Source organism: Jatropha curcas, unplaced genomic scaffold (genome assembly GCF_041381405.1).
Source record: "Jatropha curcas cultivar XTBG-Jc1 unplaced genomic scaffold, XTBG_Jcur_1.0 HiC_scaffold_176_pilon, whole genome shotgun sequence".
In the NCBI taxonomy this organism is placed as follows: domain Eukaryota; kingdom Viridiplantae; phylum Streptophyta; class Magnoliopsida; order Malpighiales; family Euphorbiaceae; genus Jatropha; species Jatropha curcas.
This window is the reverse complement of record NW_028322396.1, coordinates 20,865-45,076: the sequence shown is the minus strand read 5'-3', so window position 1 is coordinate 45,076 and position 24,212 is coordinate 20,865. Positions and strand designations below refer to the sequence as shown.

At 31.7% G+C, this 24,212-nt stretch overlaps 1 protein-coding gene and 1 pseudogene across 1 annotated transcript; both read right to left on the bottom strand.

The window, feature by feature from the left end:
* Positions 1 to 2,369: 2,369 nt before the first annotated feature.
* On the bottom strand, positions 2,370 to 4,421 carry LOC149492003 (cytochrome P450 76A1-like). The gene is made up of 2 exons (XM_089716933.1): positions 3,503 to 4,421; positions 2,370 to 3,001 (listed from the first exon to the last, which is right to left on the bottom strand). Exons 1-2 carry the CDS (start codon positions 4,400 to 4,402, stop codon positions 2,384 to 2,386), a joined length of 1,518 nt encoding a protein of 505 aa, XP_089573059.1. The 5' UTR covers positions 4,403 to 4,421; the 3' UTR covers positions 2,370 to 2,383.
* Positions 4,422 to 18,054: 13,633 nt separating this feature from the next.
* On the bottom strand, positions 18,055 to 23,205 carry LOC149492002 (uncharacterized; annotated as a pseudogene).
* Between the last annotated feature and the right edge of the window lie 1,007 nt (positions 23,206 to 24,212).

Below are 24,212 nucleotides of genomic sequence, written 5' to 3'. Positions count from 1 at the left end.
GTTTCTCTCGCAGAGATAAAACTCTGGTGGCAGACTTATTGGCATAGGACATTTGTAGCTTTCTCCATGCATCAGCGACGTATCAGCATCTGCAATATCATTCATGATCGAAAAAGAAAGGGAGGCTCGAATAGCAGCAAGAATCAATTGATCTTGACACTCCCAAAATTCATAATCTGGATTTGAAATCTGTACACCTCCCTTATCAGCAACAGTAGCAGAAGGTACAGGTACCGTACCTAGGACATATTTCATCAAGCTATGTCCTTTCAACAGTGGTACAATTTGAGCCCTCCAAGTTGGATAATTCGTAGCAGTGAGTTTTAGAGGCAGCTGTGCACCATTAATTGTTACAAGAGAATGCCCAGAAGAATGAACAACAGTGCCGCTACCTGAAGCCATATCAAAGTAAAGAGGAAGAGATTGAAAGAAAATCAGAGATTGGATCGGAAAAAGCCTTTTAAGCTTTGTGCTCTGATACCATATACAGAAGACTATAGAAAAGAAGAGATGATCGTATTGTCATTAGTATGCTGTTTAAATACAAGAAGAGTCCTATACTAAATAGTATATGGTTACAAAATAAGTTACAACAGAAATTATCTATCCATAACAACCTAAACAAACTTTATCAATGTATGTTAACTCTTATCTCCAATAATAACATTGCCAACCTATGGTAAATAGATAAAACTATTTGATAGAAATTTATTTCATCTCACTCTCTTAATGAATAATTATTGTTGTGTAAGAAATTAGAGTACAGTTTCTAATTTATTTCTATAAAAATTAGATCATTTATTATTGTTGTTTGATTAGATATTTCTACCTGATACAAAGACGCAATATATATATTTCGATTTTCTCTATTTCAGTTTGGTTATTGAAAATTCGATTTTTGATATTTTTTGGTTTTAAATTTGTTCAGTTAGTTTTATTCGGTTCTATTTAAAACTTGGCGTACAAACAAACCAAATGCTCACTTCTAATCATGAACACCTCACCTTTGGCTATCTAATGTAAAGGTTATTCAAGGAACATGTTCAAATGTTAATCTCTTTAAGGGACGTTTGGTTCGGATGATATATACAAGTAATAGCTGTTTTGTATTTAACTACGTTTCCGGTGTTTGGTAAGCCTTTAATCAATAGCTCATAGAAATCTCAATTAGCTGTTAATCCATCAGCTACATTTTATAGCTTTTTTGTATCAGCTATTAGCTAATTTATATTTATCTTATTCAGTTGGACTTCATTAACCTTATAAAAATAAATTGCTAATAAAATTAATTTTTTCAAATTAATATTTTTTTTGCGATCATTTTATCTATAGTTATATAAAAATAAAAATAATATATTCTCCTTAAATTAGAAAAGTTTATATATATATGCTATACATCATACTATATGAAAAGAATTATATCCTTAATAATCATTTTGTATTTTAACAGCAACTACTGTCAAAATTTTAACAAACACGAATAGTAACAAGCTAACCGTTATCAACCATCAGATATAAACTATTAGCAACCGTTTTCAGATATCAAATGATATGATTGTTGAACCAAACATGCCATAAATTAATCATGGTTTTGCATTGGACACCCTTAAAAATTTTAAATCAAATGCAAAATAAAAAAAAATTAAGAACCACATATTTGAACTAAATATCAAAATTAACTTGTCTTTTTTAACAATTATAATATTATTTTAAAATTTTAAGATAACCATATGATCGAATATGATAAACCTTACAACTCAATCAACAATCGAAAATGTAAAAATAAAATGGTTTAATAAGATTTTTGAGTTAAATTTATTTTTTCAAATCAAATTATAAATAATAGTTTTTACTTATTTATGAAATTTATCATTTTTATTTGTATAATTATTTGTAAAAAATAAAAATATATAGTTATAAATAATTATACCAAATAAATAATACACTATTAGTTGTAATAAATATAGAATTATTTTTCAAATCATTCATCTTCAAATATCAATAAAAGTAATAATAATAAATTTTGTATGTTGGCACAACAATCATAACAAGGATCATCAAATTTTTAAATAGAAAAATATAAGCTACAAATATCTTAATATAACTTATTATTGAACATTAAATTTAAGTTATAATAATTTCCTTCAATTTTTCTTATTCTAGCTAATGCAATATGCCTTATTATTACTTGTATTTTTTCTTTATAATTGCTAATTAATTTAATCTAAATTCATGCACAATCTTTTTATTTAACTGTATAAATACTTATCCACTACAACGTGCGCGTGATAAAGAAATTATTTACTATACTAAAACCACCTATAAATCATTATCTAATTGCTAATAAATTAAAAACCGCTAATAAAAAATTCATTTCAACTAATTAATCTTCAAATCTCACTGTTTTAGGAACCGCTATTAGTGGCTCCAACTTGCGCATGGTAATACCCAACCTGTCTCTCATATCCACTTTCTCAGGATTCACATTGGCTTCAAGTTCCCAATCAAAATGGTGAAGCAAAGACCCCAAGATAAGGTGGAGGACTCTGTGCCCTAAAGTTACTCCTGCACACATTCTTCTTCCAGCTCCAAAAGGGATGAACTCATAATTTTGACCTTTATAATCAACATTTGACCCTATAAATCTTTCAGGCTTAAAACACAATGGCTCGTCCCACACATTTGGGTCTCTTCCTATAGCCCAAGCATTTACAAGAACTTGTGTATTTACTGGAATTTCGTAACCCATAAATTTAGTATTGTGCATTGCTCTTCGCGGAACCAGAAATGGAATAGGAGGGTGTAATCGTAAAGTTTCTTTGACGATAGCCTGTAAGAATGGAAGGTTGTCTATGTCAGTCTCTTCAACCTTTCTGTTTGGTCCTATTACTGAGGCAAGCTCAGCTTTGGCCTTTGTCATTGACTCAGGGTTGCAGAGAAGCTCAGTCATTGCCCATTCAATGGTGCTGCTGGTGGTTTCTGAACCGGCCATAAAGATTTCCTGCACCACATTTTTGCAATTATATATATTAGAAGCTCTGTCCAAAAGGAAAATACAATTAAATAGTTACAGAGAATATACTCAATTTTTTTTTTCTAAAATTGAATTTGTCCGTAATATAAAATTTATTAAACTTGATTATTGGATCTATCGAACTTGTTGTTTCGACTTGAATATGTTATCCGTTTTCAGCCAATGAACAGGTCAACGTACTTGTTTTAATTAAAAATAATTATTAACATAAAATTAATAATTAATCTTAAAATAAGTGCTACCAAATAACGGGAAATGAATATTTTTATTTATTAATGAACAATTAATTTGGTATTAGAGAAAAATAAATAAATTTTGTGTTGTATACCGAGATATATAACCTAGTGTTAAGTGCATATACAATATTATAATTGGTCCAAATTCGAATTTCCTTTCCCAAATATTCAAAAATAAATAAAAAATAAATTTTGTGCTAGAATTAATTATAGCCAATTGGAAATCACATACCAGGATAAAAATATTGGTATCGCGATCTGATATTTTAGCTGGTTCATCTTTCCCATTTCCTTCAAACTCAAGCAACACATCAAGAAAATCCTTCCTTCTATCTCCAACAACCTTCTTCTCTTCAATTCTTTCCTTAACAAATTTAGAAGCAATCTCCAAAGCTTTACCAAGCTCCTTATCCATCCTTCTCTTCAACCCCTGAGGATCTAACCACCTAAGCCATGGAAAATAATCTGCAACATTTGCATACCCAGAAGTCTCCATTAGTCCCATCATTGCTGTGAAAAATTCTGAGCCCTCTTTCGATTCTGGATCGACCAAATCTTTCGAGAACATGAGATTTCCTAATGAATTAAATGTCATCAGAAAGACAAATCGTGCTAAATGAATACCATGATCATTAGCCTCATAAGTCTCCTCTTTTATCCAACGCAACATATCATCAACACATTTTCTTCTTATAGAGGCAGTTTCATTGATACGCTTGTTTACAAGCATATCTACTGTAACTAGCCGTCTCAATACACGCCAATAGGAACCATAAGGGGCTATGGCTAAAGAACCTTCATTATAGCCATGAGAACGCATGGTTTCGGTTATGTTGCGTTCTGCGAATGAAAGATCATGGTATTTGAATAACTCGGAAGCTGGCTTGGCCGAGAGGATAACCATAGTGTTCACGCTGCCTAGCCTTAAACCAATGACGCCCCCGTATTTTTCTCTTAACTTGGTTAAAGTACGGTGTGGCATAGTACCAAGATCTAAGAGGTTGCCAAGAATTGGCCATCCTGGAGGTCCTGGAGGAAACCGGTGGTTTTTACGGCTGCCGAAAAGGAAGAAAAGGGTTGATAACGAAAGAATGATTAAGGAAACAAGAAGAGTTGGAAAGAGAGACTCCATTGCTAATCGGGTCTTCTGACTTTCTATGTTCTTAATTTGTTTGTTTAGAATCCACATATAGACAGAAATAACATTAAACTACCTCTGTCCAAAAAAATGTCATCTTTTTTTTTTTTTTTTGTCATAAAATATAATGCTGCACTTTTTTTTATTGTACTTAATTCTTAAATTATCTATTATATTTTTATTAAATTATATTATTTTCAGTTATCTCCATTAATTATTAATTATCATTTCAACTCATATATTATTTAAGACGACATAATAAAAAATTATATAAATAAAATTATTTTAATCATATTTTTTAATATATATGAAAATAAACTATATTTTTTAGACAATACAGTAATTAATTAGGAAATATTCAAGTAAGCGTGACGAGCATCTTCATGTGCCAGCAAGCACAAATGGACCAAGTCAAAGATAGACACGACTCCGAACTTTTAGGTGAGGAATCAATATTCATAATTTGTTTACTTTGTAGTTTGTACAGAACAAGGTTCCTAGAAATCACCCATTCAACGAGTACAAATAGACAATTATTTATAACCAATCGACCGACCAAAGTGAAAATCCTCCATACAAACTTTATCTACCGGTAAAAAAGAGCGGCCACTCTTGGAACACTCGTAGAGCGTGGAGGCATATATGTGACGGAAAAGATTTTTAATTCATAATGAATCATATTATAGATGATTTTGATTCGAATCATTAGTGATTTTAGAATTTCTATATTAATATTATTTTTGTCAAATATTATGTGTTGAAAATTGAAAATTAAGTTTAAAATATGTATATTTACTCATATAGTTTGGAGAATTCCAATTAAAATGTCACTGTAAAATGTATAGGTTTAGATTATATTAAATACAATAGGAAAAATGTCAAACATGCAAATATTATCATTAATTCTCTTTGAAAATCATTTTCATTCTATATATACTTGAACTATATAGTCCAGGGAACGATTAAAAATATAGTCCCCTGAAAGAATAAAAAATAGTCTATTGGTAATTTTATGCTAAGGTGGGAAGAATGATGTGAGCTGCAAAATAAAAATGTATTCTCTTCATGTTTACATGGAGGATTTAGAATAGTAAATATTAAACATTAAATCACATTCGATGATATTTGAAATAAAAATTGATTTAAATTAAAATGCCTTAATTAAAATTAAGTTAAATTTTACTCGATTAACTTAGAGTTAGGCACATTTAAAATTAAATTAAGGTATTATGATTGTGGTTGTAGCGTGTTCAAATCACACTTGGTCACATTTGAAATTAAATTAAATAAACTAAAATGATCTAATTAAATTGCATTTGATAAATTATACTTAAAATTTTATTCAATTGAGATATCATAATTGAAATTAAAACATTGTAATTGGAACTGAATTAAGTTACACTTGAAATTTTAATAAATTGTGACACACTAAGTGTCATTAAAATAAATTATACCTATTCAAACTTGAGATTGAATCAAATTAAAACACTTCAAACTTAAATTTAATTAAGTCAACTTTGATTAGATCCATTTAACTTATATTTGGAATGAAATTAGTTAAGATACCTAAAGTAGAATTAACTAGTAATAATTGATTAAGCTATACTTAGTTTCAAGTAATGTTCTGAGAACCGGACCAATCATTCAACTGGTGAAGGCAGTGGTTTATTAACTAGAAGGTTCGACCGGATTCAATACGGTTCAACCGAATTTTATTTTAATATTTTTAAAATATATTTTTTCAATACAATTAAAATATAAGATTTGTAAATATGAAATAATTTTTACAAAAAAGGATAAAAATTATACATAATATCCTTCAACTTATATAAAGTCAACATATATAATATAAAGTTCAATTTCTAAACAAAATTTTAACTAATTAATAATAAAATAAAATTGTAATTTATTTGAAAAATATAAAATAAAACATAAACAACTGCGGTTTATTATACCCCTAAGATATCTTTCATTGTTTAAATACTTCATAGCACAAAGTAATTATTATTTATACGAAAAACAAGGATTCAATATCTTTAAATAAATTTCTCTTTTTCATTAAAGTCTCCATTTTTTTTCATTAAAAATAAATATAAAAACTAAAAAAAAAGAGGAACCAAACAATGAAAATATCCAATTGCACTCATCTTCTAGAGAGATGGGATGGCCTTGATATTCACGCCATTATCACTGGTTTTTAGCAGAGCAGGTACGTTTTCAATGACACTAAACTGCTCCTTGCCTCGTTCAGGCGAATATGAAGAGAAAAATTAAAAGGGTGGACGGTAAGTCTCACCGCCGGCATCAGGCCGAACAACTCATCGAGTCCCTTCAGGTGAAGGTGCCCGGCCACAGTCCGATTCTAGATCAATCGGAACACTGCAATTAAATCCAAGATATTCTAATTGACTTAAATTCATCCTTGATTAAATCACATTATGAATTAAATTAAATAACAATTGATTAAGTCACGCTTGATTTCAAATTCTATTTAAATAATAAATCATCTTGATTAAGTCACGTTTGGTCACATTTGAAATTCAATTAAATTAATACCTGAATTAAAATTAAATTAAGTAATAATTGATTAAGTTACACTTGAAATTAAACTTGATTAAATTACATTTGCAATTTTATTCAATTGAGATATCATAATTGAAATTAAATTAAATTAAATCAAATTTCACTAAATCACACTTGAAGTTTTATAAATTACAACACCCTAATTGAAATTAAATAATATTAATATATATATATATATATATATATATATGAAAGTACACATACTAAATTAAATTAAAATTAAAACTAAAATACATCACATTTGATTAAATCACACTTAAAATTTTATTAAATTGCTACACTCTAATCGAAACTAAATTATATTAAAATTAATATAATGCGTGTGCTAAAGTTTAAATCCTAACATTTCTATCTTAGGATGAATACTATAAGCTTGGAGACTGAATTATGTGCACCATCTATCCTTTCTTCCGTTTTTTTTTTTTCTTTTAATATCCGATTTATAAATTTCAAAAGTTTTGAATTCAAATTTTAAATGGGAAATTTATATATATTATTATAAATATTGTCTAAAAGGTTTGACCCAAAAAAAAACCAATTTAAAATCTGTAAAGCGGATTTGATTTGAATAATATCTCAATAGGCCGATATTAACATTATTGAGTGTTGATATTGAATTTATAATTTTTAATATAATCTTACACCGTTGATGAATGCAATTTTCACTGTTTTTAGACTTAGGCATTTTGTTTTTTAGCTAATAGGAGTAGTGGGTCGGGGGAATGAATGATTCCAAAAATTGGCTGTGAGAGAAAATCATATTTAAATTCTGCCGGCCCTCCATATTCAAGTGTCAATACTCAATAGTCAACAGTCAATCAGGTCGGCTGTAAATTAGCTAGGTGCGTCAATTTTTAATTTTTTTTTTTTGGTAATTAAACAGTAAAGAATTTATAATTAAATAGATTAAATGTTCTAATTAATAAAGTTTTTTATAATGAAATTCATTTAATAGATATTTTTCACTGAAAATTAAATATATTATTTTATTTATTTGTTGAGGCGGGTCTATTATCAAGGTCCAAATAAGTAGCTCTAAACTATAAAAGCCTAAAGAATATAGAAAAGAAGACATGTCTTAGGGGATCCCTTGGATCTAGAGTTCAATTTTATAAATATCCTACAAATATAAGGTATTTTAGACTTCGTATAGGCTAAAAATATTATATGTTTTAAAATATTTCTTTCTTAGCGTGTACTCATATAATTCCTGTAAATACGGAATGACTTCATAATAATTAACATGTGAATCTATCCAAACAAATTGAATTTTCTAATGTGTTCAAGACATATTTAATCTCTTGGTTTTCCAATCTTCTAATTTCTTATATTTCTCTTCGGAATAAAAGGCCAATTTATGCTCTAAACTTGTATACGAAGGGCAAAAAGCTTATATTCAACTTTTCAGCCAATTTCAACTTTTCAATTCACACAAATAATTCAATTTAATCCATTTTGGCTACATGTGAAAGTCTTGCAATTAATATATATATATATATATCTCAATATTTCAAGTTCTCTACTCATCTATAAATTGAAATTCATAAAATACAAAGAATTATTCGGTAAACCCTAAGATTTCTAACAAAATTTTGAATATATTTCTCGTAGAAGACTCTATCCAATAAAAGTAATAAAAATGTCTAATTAATGACCCAAAAGAAAACCCCAAAAATTACAATTATGGAATCAAAGAAAAAAAACAACTTCAAATAAATTAAAAGAAAAAAAAAAACGAAAGGAAATCACTTTGATTAACCATCTTCTAGTATCGCTTGCTCTTCTACGGTTATGTTTCAAAATTTACTATATCTCTCTAATATAGAATTTCGATAACCATTACTTGCATTTTTTCAATTAAAAGAAGAAGATGCATAATTAGTGTCTTGATGATGGTTACTAGATGGATTCGGCATAAATAACTGCACATCTGTAAAACAAGAAGATTAATAACAATATCATTTAAGCATAGATTTTTTTCCTGATATCGACTAACAATGGCAATGGGAGAAAAAAATCTAAATCGAGAAAATAGAATGATACAGGTAACATTTTGAAACAAAAAGAGGAAGAAATTAGGGAAGAGTTTCATTTCTTCTTCACGTTGCAGAGATAGATAGTTGTGAGTTTTGGTGTTTTTAAAAAGGAGAGTCGGTATTTCACTACAGTTCAATCGCTTTATTGTTTGGCTTGATACATGCTTGGACTTATTGATAGGTGTTATTTTTATAATATTTTTAATATAGTTTTTATTAGGATTTTTAGTAGTCTTAATCACTTTAGTTAGTTTTTATTCAGCTTTAGTATGTTTTTGTTCAAAGTTTCCTTGAAATAATTCACTTGATCTTGAAGAAATTTGTAGGATTTTGATATAGAAAAGAGCAAAGTAAGCAAAACTCTCAGAAGCTGGCACGCCCTGGTCGTACAACCCAACACGCCCGTGTAGGATTCAAGGAAAAAATCAGCTTAGAGACTCAGAGCCTAGCACGCCGGTGCCACAGACTGATATCGATTCAAAGGTGTGCTCACCTAAGCACAGCCCGTGCTGCATCCATCCTGGTAACTCAGAGCCTAGCACGCCCTAGCCGTGCGGACCAGTACGCCCGTGCCATGGATTTATCTTAGAGCATGCTCACCTAAGCATGGTCCGTGCTGCGATCACCTTAGAACTCAGGCTCCAGCACGCCCAGCCCGTGCCTAATGGCACGCCCGTGCTGAAAATCAAGTTCTATTTTGGGTCGAAAACGTCAGCACAGTCCCTACCACTTGCATGGGCCACATGAGATACTTTCCTAACATGCTAATCAAGTTTAAATCCTATTTAGATGCATGAGAGATTCCTAATTGAGAAGAAATTAAAAGCCTAACAGTCTCCAATCAGAGATTCCTACTCAATAAAGACTATATTTCCTAAACGAAGTCGGAGTTTTCCCCTGGAAGTCTATATAAAGAGAAAAGCCATTCATTATTTCAGGATCTCTGGTTCTACCATATGTTGTTCTATTGTTTTCTCTCTCTCCTAAGACTTCAAATGATTAAGATTTGTGTAAAGATTCAAGGAAGCCGTCCAAAATTATTTATTGACTAGTTTTTATCTATAAACTCTTAATCTTGTTTTTACTTTTCATTATTCACAGTGATTATGGAATTATTTTCAAGTTTAATTGAGTTTTATTTAATTACTATGTCAAACTAAACTCTCATCTAGGGATTGATGTAGCTTAATTTCTTTTCCAATTTATAATATTAGATTTGCTTTTCTTTGTTCAAACTATAATTTATTATTGAACTTAATGCTTCCAGGTAGAGTTTCTCCCCTGGATTGATTTATTTCATTAATTACTATTAGGAGAAGAGTTTTTGATATGAGAAAGGTAATAACTTGCATGAGAATATAATTTGATGTCGAAACTATATGGTTTGACTCATGCGGGGTTTTCATAAGTTAACAAACTTAGGTTATAAATTCATAAACAAACTATAAAACTTAATGATTTAATTCATGTTTAATTACGCTATTGGAAGATAGGTAATTAGTCCGGGTTAAAATAACTAACAATACATCGGGAGAGCTTGTTAGGGATTTTAGGATTGTTTCCCCTACTTGAACAATTAAAAATTGATTATCAAACTAATAAAATAAATTGGATAGAATTAAGTGAAGTCAAAATATCTAGTAGTTTTTTTTCCTTGATTTCTTCTTATCAATAATTGTCTTGCTTGATTTCTTTTTATTCTCTTTTATTTATTGAAGTTAATTTCTTAAGATAATTCCCCTTATTGTCGTTTAAATAATAGTAGGTTAACAAAATTTTGGTACTTGGTATACACTCTTCATGGAAATGATACTCTACTCATTCTATATTACTTGTTGCGGTTTCGTATACTTGCGAAAAATCACTGTCACTTATAACTAGATTGTTAAGTTGGACCATTTTGTGTGAGTTGCTATTGGAATTGGCCCTAAAAGATGAAATATGGGTTTGCTCTTTGTATATAAATTTTGGGGGCAAAATTGACCCTTATTTCATTTCTCTAATATTTTTCTTATATTTGCTTTTTCCCCTTTTGAAGTCTTCTCATTCTGATCCCCTTCTTTTTCAACTAATAGCCATCAGCCTACTAATCCACCTTGTCTCGAGGCATTCCTGACAAACACAAGCCTAAGAGATCTGAACCTAATTTTAGATCGAATAACTTTTTTTGCACGCTTGATGGAATCGATTTAGCTTTGTTCATATATTAGGATGTCTCTAAGACCAGCAATAAAGTGGTCACAAAGAATAAGGATAAGTTACAACAGACTGAAGCCTTAGTCATTTTGGAAATGGGCATTCCACGCCAAACTCTTGAGAACTCTCAACCTAGAACAACCAAATCACTTGGGTAGGTTCATGGCAAACTTAGAGGCCAAGATTTGGCAAGTGAATACTCTCGTGGGAACCAGCCTATCATGTAGACGGTGCTATCATGAGACTGACCTGACCTATATCCACCGACAAGTATTGAAGGAAAACTAGTCCACATTCGGTATGTGCACCAAAGAGATGATGATCGTGTTAAGGCTGATCGTGGTAGACAACGCTAAGACTCAACAAGAAACCTATTGCAACATGCAGCATCTATCCAAATCGATCCAGAAAAATGTCAAACTTGATGTCGAGCACAAGCAGTAGGTGACTTGTTTCACCAGGATACTCCTAGGATGAAAACACAAGTTCGGCCTAACTTACAGTACGAAGGTGTTAACATTTTGACCAGGACACTTCCAAGAAGGAACCCAAGTCCTATTGTAATGGCCACTCAAGATTTAACCACACCACTCCGTACACCTTGCAATAATTAGAGGTAACCATATCTCTAGCTATTGCAGAGCAACAACTGGGCGAAGGGATTTACACTTATGATACAATCAGGAATATAGTTCCTCTCAGAATAGTAGAGCCTGAGCCGACAGCTACCATTGTTTATAACCCGAATGCATTGGTTAAGGTTTTGGCGAAATCAGGAGTAGAATTTCAGCTGATGCCATGACCAGTCTACAGACTCCCTTACTTGGATTGGGTTGATCAACTGTATCCTTTTCTAAAGGATATAAGATCTCAAAATTCACTCTCTTCTCGGGCAAGGACAACTCTTTCACTCTAGAGAACATCTCCAAATTTGTCGCCCAATGTGGGAAATGTGGGGTAAATGATTGCTGGAAGCTCAGGCTCTTTGTCAGCTTCTAACCAAGTTGACCTTTATTCAACTGTGAATGGTTCGATCACACACCCAATGTTGATATAGAGGTTCATCCAAAATATAACTTTATAGAAATTAATGACATAAGAAAATAAACAAAGTATGAATAGTTCATTCTAGCAATGCAAGCCACTGTTGTACTATTTTCCATATCCATCGAAGAAGCGAGATCAATTGGATTTGATGGCAGTGTGTAAGATCAAAGCTAGATCAACTGTAGAAGAATTTCAATTTAAGTTATTATCATAACCTCAAAATCTAACCAATTCAAGTTGATGAGATTGATGCATTACTAGTAGAAATAGTTGAAAATTCAACAGAATGATTGGATGATGAAAATGGGACATACATTGATATTGGTATGTCAGACGAAAATGATGAAGTGGAGCCCATAGTCCTAGGTACTTCAAAATGAGTTGAAGAACAAGAAGAAGGGGAAGAGGTAAAGAACAAGGCAGTGGTACACCCATATGACCCCCCTTGTCTCCACCTCCTTCTACACAATCTCCGAGTTCATATGCTCTAGCACCCTCTCCACCAGCTCCTCCACCAGATAAATATCTAGTTTAATATTGTGCTTCATATATCTTTTATGCAAATATGTTACAAATTGCTAAATATGCTTAAAATAATATTATTAACTTTTACGTCTTCTTTTGTGATGCTTTCTAATAGTTCGGCTAAGCAATTATCCAACCTTGAAGGTAGTTAATGGACGATATATAAATACAAAAAAAGACAACTCAATGCAAAAATTCACTCTTGTCCTTTATGTAAAAAACTTTGTGGCACCCTAATTTTACTTTGACCTGTTGAACATTTTAATTTATAAAATTGTGACCGATTAAATAATTCAACTTGTAAAAAATTATTCTATTGAATACTTAAAATTTTGAAATAGATCAAGCAAACACTTATCAAATAGTTGAAAATTATAAAAATTTTGTTCCAAAAATTATAATAACCACATGTTAAATGAATATCTTGCACATAAATGTCAAAAACACCAAAAAAAATATTATTACTAGTATAGAGAGAGATACAACGTTAGCAAAATTCGTAACTTCAGGAGCATAATAGGCCACTCAAAAGTTTGGTGCCATAAGATTTTTTCCATAAAGTACAGGGATATATTTATGCATTTGGACATTTTTATAACTATAACTTTTAAAGACACTTGTGATGCGAATTAAAGTTAAGTTTATTTCTTTTTTATTATATATGACAGCTTCCACCCATCATATGATGCATATAAAGTTGTTACGAGGGTCTTCAAGCTTCATTTGGCTAAAGAAGGCAGGTTTTGGGTTTCATAGCATCGGATGCAAAGCAGCTATATTAGGATGGGTTTCTGGTAAACATTCCAACTTAAAATTGGAAGCTTTCAGCACGGTTGTGAAAAAAATTGATAAAATTATTTTGTTTTCTATTTCTTACTGGAGTTTACATGGAGCCAGATACTACTTAGGCTAGGTTTAATAGGGTTGGGAGACAGTGCGCAAATCAGTACTCTGACTTCCTATATAAGATGGAGAGGATAGGAAATAAGTAAATGAGGTCTGAACTAAATGGCAGTAGGCTCGGTTTGATCCTGAGTATGTAAAAAAATGTGAGATCATGTCACGTAACAAAATCAGTGAGACGGGTGGCGAGGGAGCTGACCCGTCACGACACATCAACAGTTCCATATTTATAACTGAGTTTAATGAGAAAATGATGAACTAATTACACTTCTAGAATTGTAGTTTACTCTTAAATGAATATGGTGTTCTCAATTGCACTACAGGCAAAGGAGTTAGGTCGTTAGCCTACAATGGAGGTCTTCATATACATACACATAAAGAAACATAATGGAGTGACATTCATGGACAAGCGCATGGAGCTTGTTAGGGTAAGTTCATAATTATTTACTTGTATTTAATTTTTTGGACAATTTTGCATTGTCCCCATTGTTTATGTTCACTTTCAAAATAATTACACTGCTGGTTTTGAGCATGCGACTTCTTCTCAAGCTTAGATTGGTGAACAACCAATCATCAATGCGTTGCAGCTTTATCTCGAGGCTGCAAGAGGTAAGAAGAAAAAGAAGGTGTATTGCGCTGGTTCACAGTCATCCGTTTTCTAAGGCTACTCACCTAGGACCTCAGCCAGTAGACCCACACCAATTTAGCTAGACGCTATTACGGAAGAGATCCAAGATCTATGAAATCGGCCTAAGCAACAATTGGAGCAGGTTGCATAGCTTAAGTTGCATCAACAGGAGATGTATGCTAGATAGTGATCTTTTGCTCCGCTAGCTCCTTTTGATTCTCTAGTTCCTGCTCCGTTAGCTTCTACTGTAGCATCTACTTTTGCTTCTTTGACTCCTCCACCTCATTCTATTCCTCCAGCCTCTGGCATATTGGATTCTAACTCTCCATCCCATGTTTCTAATTCTGTAAATCCTTGACTATTTCATCATTTTCTAAGTTTTGTAATGTTTATAATGTATGAAGTACATGTATATCTTAAACAAGCTTTAACGATAACTATTAGATTTTTGTTCACTTGTTTGAAAAGCATATTGTGGATTGATTGGCTTAATTTATATATATCTTATATGTGTATTTTTAACATGTACATATTTTTCATTTTTTAATAATTTAAATTTTATTTTTTAAAAATTCATATTTAGCAACTGTTTTGGTACGGATTATTAACTATAATTAATCACAAATAGCGACAGAATAATCATCAATCAATGACAACGATAGTAATTATATTTATTCCGATAGACATTTTAGTGATAGAATAGCGACTGACGCTATACATTTATCTAATTATATTTAGCAACTGATATTTCCATATTAGCGACAAAACTGTTGGTCGCTAATTAGCGACCAAAGTTGTATTCGGCCGTCAATTTCTCAGTGACAAGATAAATTGAAACTACTCTCTTCGGTCACTATTCAAACACTAATTTTATTTTAGCGACCCATTATATATATTTCATGATCGAAAAATCGGTCGCAGTTAGCATTTTTTTATATGAAACAACTAGTCCGACATGTCTCTGGATATCTAACAGAATTTTATGTAACCTCCATAGTATTTCAACCCCGACTCAAGGGAACCTGGATCTAAAGAATCAAGTCTAGATGGATCAGTGCTTCGCCATTGACTTCTCTCAAGACTGGAGACTTCACATCATGGACTATCTCACTCCTCTTACCAATGTGGATGACAAGGTTAGAAGATCTACCTACTATTATTGGCAACAAGATGGACAACTCTACAAAAGGAACTTTAACAACAAATTACTGCTGTGTATCGACCCTAAGGAAGCCATGGTACTAATGGCGAAAATATATAGAGGAGCTATTGGGGGCATTAGTTTGGGAAAACATAATAGGACTCATGATAAAGCACGAGTATTGGTGGCAAAAAATGGGTAAATCATCATTTATACCCTCAATTTTGCGTCTTGTCACAATTTCACCCTAAAATCAACTTAACCCCTCAAGCACCCTATTTTCAATTTTTTGTCAAAATTGAGCCCTAATTTGATTTTGGTCAAAATTAGGCAATATAATACTAATATATGTGGGACCCACAGACTATTTTTGAGTTCACTTAACCAAAGGAGGGTTAAGTGAAACTGTGTTTTTCATAGAAAGGAAGAAAAAAAACCTGTAATATTAAAAGCCATGAGAACAATTTTATTGGATAATAAGATCATAATAAAGAATTTAGTTACGTAACTAAAAAGTTAAATAATACTAACAAGGTCCAATAATTTAGCGAATAATATTTGTAACACGTAACTATATTTGAGAAGTCACTGATAAAATTAAATAATAAACAAAACTTATCTATTATAAATATAGAAAATAAAATTATGATAGTATAATTACTTTAGCAGAACACCAAACATCACAGATTAGCTGAAAATACTATAAAAACTGAAAAGGCTCAAATTATATTTGAAAATTTATATATATCGATAAATAGCAACAATTATGGTAAAATAATAGCATCAATACTGTAAGAATATAAAACTATTAAATAATTATAAATTGAGATATGATTAAAAGAACAATAAATATGCTAATCATTAATAAAAGTGTGTTACTAATTATGTTATAATCAAATAAAAAGAAAAATAATATCTGGCCATCGTTTTGGCCAAAAAACAGAAAAACCTAGTTTATAACTTATAAGCAATATAGAGAATAAAATTAAAGCAGTAAAACGAAATCGAAGGTACAACAAATCGTGCTGATGACGTGTTATAAAATAATAGAAAAATATGGAGAGAAATAAAGAGAAAATAGAGAATAGAGAGATAATACGAGAGTGTTTAATGTAAAATTTGATGTGTAAAGTAAGTTCAGTAGACTTATCTTTTATTCATGGAAGGTGTGTTTCACGCTCACTACACCAATTGATAGCTTCAAAGATATTATAGACTATTTTTAGAGAAAGATTAATAGTATTTAAAGTTTTATTGCTTTGAGATCCATCTCCTTTTTTGAGAAATAATGTTGTATATATAGAGTTTTTTCTTGAACCCCTAGTTAATATTTAATTAGGAAAACATATATGTTTCTAATTAGGATTCTATGTTAAATATTCATATTGCTCCCTATAATTATTGGAGATTTGCATATAATTATCACTAAGTACATACTAAATATATGTATTCTATCGGAAGGTTTCAAACAGAGCCGAGTGGGAGATTCTTGGGAGCTAAAGCAAAATTATTTATAGGCCATCATCAACTGACTAAGAATGAGCCATTGGGTGAAGACAAGGCATGGAAGAGGAGAATGAGAGAAACTATGTTGGTAAAGTACAAATAACCCCCGTTCATGGCCCAAGGAAATGAGAGGTCAGGAAACGAAGGGATGCGCTATATTAATTGCAAGGACACGTGGTCGAGGCAGACAATGAGGTGGCTCTTCGATTATCAAAAACATATAGCAAAAAGAACGGATCGACCTTTCATATAGACCACGTGTGGCTTGCAAACGGGGTCGGCTCTTGAGTGCACATGGTCATTTTAGCAAGAGTCAACCAAAGCATCCTATGCGTAGAGGGCATTGTTTATGCGGGCCAATTTAAGAAAAATATATATTAGCCCAAGAAGGAATTAGTGTATATTTTGCTTAAAATAACCTACTTGGGCCTAAAAGCTTTTATGTGTAAATACTGCAGAAACCGTGCAAATTGTATAACTAGAATAGGAATATATGCATTTTAGAATATTGACTTTTCTTCCAATGCACTCCTAAAAAAAACTAGGAATAAAATTCAATTTGCCCTCTCAATTTGAGAGCAATATTCAATTTGTGTTCTTTTGGTGCAAGTTCAAGAGGTAAATTTGTACAAAAGTTGATTTTTGGACAAATTGAATGTTACTCCCAAGTCCAGAAGGAAATTGAGCATTATTCCAAAAAACCTACAGTAAATAGGAGGGTTGACACTGCTGTAAATGATAGTTAAATCAATATAACTAACGGAGGGTTGACACTACTTCAATATAACCAACTCGAATGCCCTAAGAATTTAACTATATTTCTCATCCCCTTTTCTCCTCTTTCCCTCAACTTTCTTTTTCCAATCCAACCTATCCCGAAGGCATTGCTGATAGGCGCAAGCTGAACAGACCCAAACCCAATTTCAGACTGCAAAGAATCCTAAGCGACTCCACGATAAAACTCTAAAAAAATAGTGCATCTACTGCTAGGGTTAGGGTACATAAACTTACTTTGTCAATGACCATCATTGGACAAAAATACAGAAATTAAGCAAAGATAGTTACCCTAGGCAATAGGCAATAAGTGGAATTTAACAGACTCGCATTAATTAAAAAAATTTGCAAATGTCATTACAATTAACTGATAATTTATCTACAAAATAATAGTTTTTGTCAATGTCCATTCACCAATACCATCAAGTTTTCTTTCCTTTTTTTTTTTTTTTTTCAAGTGCAGTAATCGATATATTTGAAAAAAAAGCGGATAAAACCTGTATTTCACCTTCATCCCCATAAACATTGGTGAAATTAGTAAGCCTCTCATTCTACCTGATGAACCAATTCTCTGCTGAAGCTACAAGATTCCAATATTCAATGTTCCATACTGGTGACTGGTACTGTCGCATGGTAGAATAAATAGATGAACAAACATACCCCAAAAAGAGGAGTAATTAGCTACATTGCCATCAACTTCACTCTTCGTCCATTGTATAAACAGGTATTTGCCACATCTTCGTGTTCTTCTTTGGATCATCAGTAAGGCTCAGATCCTTGTCATCTTCCTTGAATGATTTAATGAATGTTTTGGCACCCATCATTATAAGCCTCTCAATCATGAATAGTTGGTAATTATTCTTAATCAAGGGATCCAAGATGTGACTATAATTAGATGAATATGCCAACTTATATCTGCAAATTCAAGTACCAAAATTTTAACATAAAAAAAATTACAGTGAAACGCTACCTAACATTTTAAGTCCTTAGAAACGGAAAAAGTGTTCCAAATGGCCCAAAGTGACAATGCACAGCAGCATCAGAACTTCACTAAACAAAGTGGAAACACACAATACACACCAATAAAGCAAAAAAAAAAATTAAGAACCAATGCAAATTTTATTTGAAATTTCAAAATAAAGGAAAATTTTACTAAAATATATTTCTGTAATTTAAAGAGAATCAGAAGATTTGCTACACCGAACTAGTTTTTCCTATTAGCCCCTCATATTTGTAAAGCATTGTTAAGCTGACGTGAATCAACAACAAATCAAGAAATTAAAATCCCCCGAGCCCAAAGGTGATAACAATAGATAAACCAAAAATGGTTGCCACTTTTAACAAATGAAAAGTAAGAAAGTGGAGTGTGTAAATAACAAAAAGTTAAATTGAGAATTTAAATATGCATTTATTTGTTGGTGTATTATTGCTTATACACATGTTATTAAAATTTTAAGAATTGTGTACGTATTGTATCCTACACTCATCCTATTTCCATATCCTGGAAAAAGTAACAAATGATTAGGGTCATGCAATGAATAAAATCTAGAGTGCTAATTCATGCGGATCTTATACATGCTTGAGAAGGTTTACCTGGAAGAGAGAGGTGAAAAAAACCCCGGTGTCTTCTCATTTGAAGCAATAAAAAGAGTTCTTCCAGGTGGGACCCACTTTTCAATCCTGTGGAGAATAAACTCTGGGCGTGTATCTCGGTCCAGATGAGGATGCAAGGTCCGTTCAACACCAAACCTGTCCTTTCTAGTCTTTATTTTATCACCACGGCGAACATGGATGGCATCATAATCGCCAAGAAGTGCCTTAATCTGTAGATGAAAATAGTTACAAATAGATTGTAAAGATTAATGAAAGTTTAGCATGAGAAGATTTTCAACAAAAATTTGCAGCAACTGGAATAACGCAAAGCAAAAGGGAAGTGATCAATTAGCAGGAAGTTGAAAAACAGCAGATTGTCTTGTGAAACTAGATTCCATCATGAACTTTACTGCATGTGGAGAAGGTAAGAGAACCAACAAAATCAAGTACAGAAAAATCTAAATTACACTTTGCATATTAACACTACTCACAAATATTAGTTGTTTATTACAACCTGTACTGTGTAGTGACCTGTGAACCAGTGAATTTTGAGAAATGTAATTGTTTGGCAAACTTTATATACCTTGAACATACTTTAGAATGGTTCAAAAAAATTAAAATGTTGCTTTGCCAACTACTTGAAGTTGGCTTGACAAATCTGATTCCATTTCCACTGAACACCATGGTACATCAAAGGATGGTGTTATCAGTATGGGGCTCCCACATACAAGCAGTCAATGATGCATAGTGGAATATGCTTCCAACTATTAACTGTAATGGCTCCAGCCTTGCCCTCAAGCCACTTCAACAAACAATTCATAAGTTACTTATTAACTATTTTACAGGTTAGTATCAAATACTTTTCATTTACACTGTCCAGGAAGGGGGAAAGTGAATGGGGGTAAAGAAGGGTAGGAGAAAATAATGGAATATTCTCACTTTCACTTATTTGTGAAACTAGTGAAAATGAGGCGGAGAAAATTTTGGGAGGATTGTAGTCTCTGGGCCCACCTCAACATATCACCCCAAATTGGTGTGAAGGTCATTATAATAATTTGGACCAATGAAAAATTATTCCCCCCCCTCCTTTTGACTTCATTTCCCGAATGCCATGTTTTGGAAGCAGAGACGTGTAACGTCCCCAGTTCATCTCCAGTTAAAATCATATTATTAGATAAAATTCTTATAATTTCGTCTTGAGAACTATATTTCAGCAGTAAATTTTGGGGAAAAAAAAGGCATCTGCATGGCTAAATAACTCCTTACACATTAAATGTCGCACGGCCAGACACTTTTTTATATGGTGATTTAAAAGGTCAAAAATTTAAAATGTCACAGACCTCCTCTGCTGCATCTCTTAATTTCTCTGCTGCCATTGAAGGAAGAAATGAATATGACAACAATATAGCACTACGGTTGTTTCGGTCCTTGCATTCCATGAACCTGAATGACCACCATGATTAGTACCTTACAGAAACTTGCAAGATAGGATAATCTTAATCTGAAATGTAAGGAAAAGTACTTTGTGACAAATAGCTGCATAAATAATAACCAATCTCCCATAATATTTTTCTCCCCCCACCTGAAGTTTTTTTTTAAAAAAAAAAAGTTCCTTCCCCCTTCTGAATGAAACTGTCAACTGCAATTTTGACTCATTATATTCAACATCATATTAGAATGCTTCATTTAAACATATAAAACATAGAATCAAATGTATTTTAAAACAATGAATAAAACAACTAGAAATATGAAACTTCCTATAAACCACTTGGAAAAAACAATTATACCCAATCTTCTCATTAAGACCGTGCCATTCAAAACTTCATGAAATATTTATATAAAACAGACCACAAGAAAAAAGTAACCATTATCTGCCCACTTCAGGAATTATACTAGCAACGTTTTGATTATTTATAACCAAACGATGTTTCTTCAAATTCTAATCAAAATTAATAATGTCGACCATTTTCACCAAGATTGCTCCCAACTTTAAATGATTCTTATCACGCAGTTACTACTTTTTCTTCTCAACTTCAACATGAAAAAGCAAGAAGAAATCAACATGATAATTAAACTAAGATACCATGAAAGAGGGCTTGCTGTTCGATTTATGAGCAAGAGATTTGAGGTAGCGATTGTCCTCTTTGAGATCAACCCGACTAACTCCTTCAAACATGGGCAACCTCCTCTAGCTCCCAACTTCATACGTTGTTGATAATACATGAATGCCAGACTTTTGAATTGTCTAAAATTACAGGTACAGTTTCAGAATTGAGATCGAGATCATACAAAGAGTCCATGGAACAAGAATTTGCAGCCCACCTACCAAATAAAATGCATAAGTTTTGATTATACAGTTGACATTTCTATTTGACTATCAATTAAAGATGAATGTAATAATATAGTTAAAACACTTGTGTTTCTTATCTATACAGATGCCAAATATAAACAATGGAACAGCTGCTATCGAAAACAAGAAGTCATTAGAACGGTAATCTTATAGCTAAAGAGTAAATTGTTGCAAGTGAAGAAATAATACAAACATTTTTGGAACGAATACAATGTTGGAGTTAATGCTCTATATGCTGTACTTTGTAGTTTTGGAATAACACTTTCATTTTCTAGTAGATAATGTTCAAGAGAGATCTTAAATAAGCATACCTTTCCTCTGAACTTGCCATATTAGAATGATATAGGAATCCCCTTCTTATTGTGTAGTGGACTGATACACATTGAGGAAGGCATCACAAAAAGTCCTGCAAGAAGATAACAAAACTGAAAGAGAAACATCAAATAAGGTATAAAGGGACCCGGACTGTTTTTTCGTAGGTGGATGCTAACCATGTAGAATAGAGGAAAAGATCCATTTATCAGACACCACCTGGATTGGGATCAAGGATTAGTTGATTAAATTGAGATAAGCTTATGGACAAAGAAAATGTAAGAAACACATAGTGATATATTAGGGTGTTGAATTTGCATTCAACATGTGGAGAGGGAATATGCTACTACAATCAATTAGAATGTACATACTTACCAGTGTATCATCATAAATTTGATACATCTATAGCATATCTAAACAAAGGAAATCCCATGATAAAAATCAAGAAGCAAAGAGCTGAAAGCAAGAATGAAACATTTTTTAACTGAATGGAATACATAAATTCATCTTATAGACTGTCAAAATTAAGTCCTAAATAGGTGCTTCTCCAATTAACTAGAAACATTCATATTAATTTTATTTCTGCTCTCAATACAGATATGATTTAAAAAACAAAAAATTCGAATATACATACAGATACATAACCAATTTAAATCTCCAAAAAAAACTGAACAGAGGTCACATTCCAAAATCGGGATCTCCTTATTCCAAAAGTAAATATTTTGAATAATACAGAATTTCCATATTGCAGCGAAAATTAATCGGAAATTACATATTGCAGTGAATTTAAAAAAAAAAAAAAAACAAAAAAAAAAGAATCAACCCAACTAAGCAACTAGAATAGTACAAAAACGGGTTCAAATCTGGAAAGAAAAAATAACTAAAAATCCAAATCCACTTACCACAATTTTCCTAGAATCCAAGCAGAACATGTAACTAAAATAAACAACAACACAAAAATTCACCAAACAACGTAAAAACAAAGACAAACTGAAGTAATGCATATAAGGGAGGTACCTGTTTAAAAACATAGCCTCTTCAAGGGCACACCTTAGGCTAGACTCCTGTGGCCCAGACCCTCGCAAGACTCGCATGCTTACCAGGGCAGTCAATTCTGTTTCCCCAATACAAGTACTTGTCATGGAGAGAATGTAGCCTCTTGGTTTCATGGATCTCATCGAGTTTCGGATTTAGAAGGACCATTTGTTAAAATTAGAGAAGAAAAAAGGAATAAAATGCAATTAAAGCTTATACAGATCAGAAAGTTTTGGATTGGAGACGTTTGTTTAGGCTTGAGTTTTAGTTGTTTGTTTATTGTTGCCATGGGGGAGGAGTGAGAGAGAGGCAGGGAGAAGCAGATAGAGAAGAGGGCAGATTTGATAGCCAGGGAAGAGTGTTATCAAATACCCGGCAGGACCCGGCTCAGAGACCCGAACCGAACTTGATCTTTCAAAAACAAAAAAAATGAAGTCCACCACCTGTACAGTACAACCCAATAAGGGGAGAGATACCAATCGAAGACATTTACATTGTCAGGGATTGGACAGGGATCTAGAAAGGGTCGAAAGCATCACTTCTTGCCGTTAGGCTACGAATCATTTTGCGCCAAATACGTTAATTCTCCGATCTATGTAATTTCACTCTAATTTTACTTTATATTAATATTAATTACACCCTTAACTTTCTACTACAATAGCATCTTAAATTACTATTTAGAACTTAAATTATAAACAAAAATACATTACTATAGAGTTTACTTTTAATTTAAAATAGGTAATACATTTAAGTGAGTAAAGGAAATTGAAATAATAGTAAAACAAAAATCTATATTATTATATTTTAAATATTTTTAAATTATTTCTTTAATGCATCCGCATTAAAAAAGAATTAGATTACTCTTTAAACAATGAACTAATAATTATTATTGTTTAATTTTAAGGTAAATTTTTCAAATAATTATAAAATATAAAAAATGAAACTACTATTGTATGATTTGAATCATAAACTATTGAAATTGTTAATGATTTTTTTTTGTCAAAATAAAATATAATACTCTCTTCATTCCATTTATATATAAAAAATTTCCTTTTATGACATTCTTTTATATAGAGAAATTGTATAAAATGGTAACTTTCGGACTAATGCGCAAGAAGTCCAATATACTTTTATTTTGGTTTTAGTTTAAAACATTAACCTTGGGAGAATTTCAA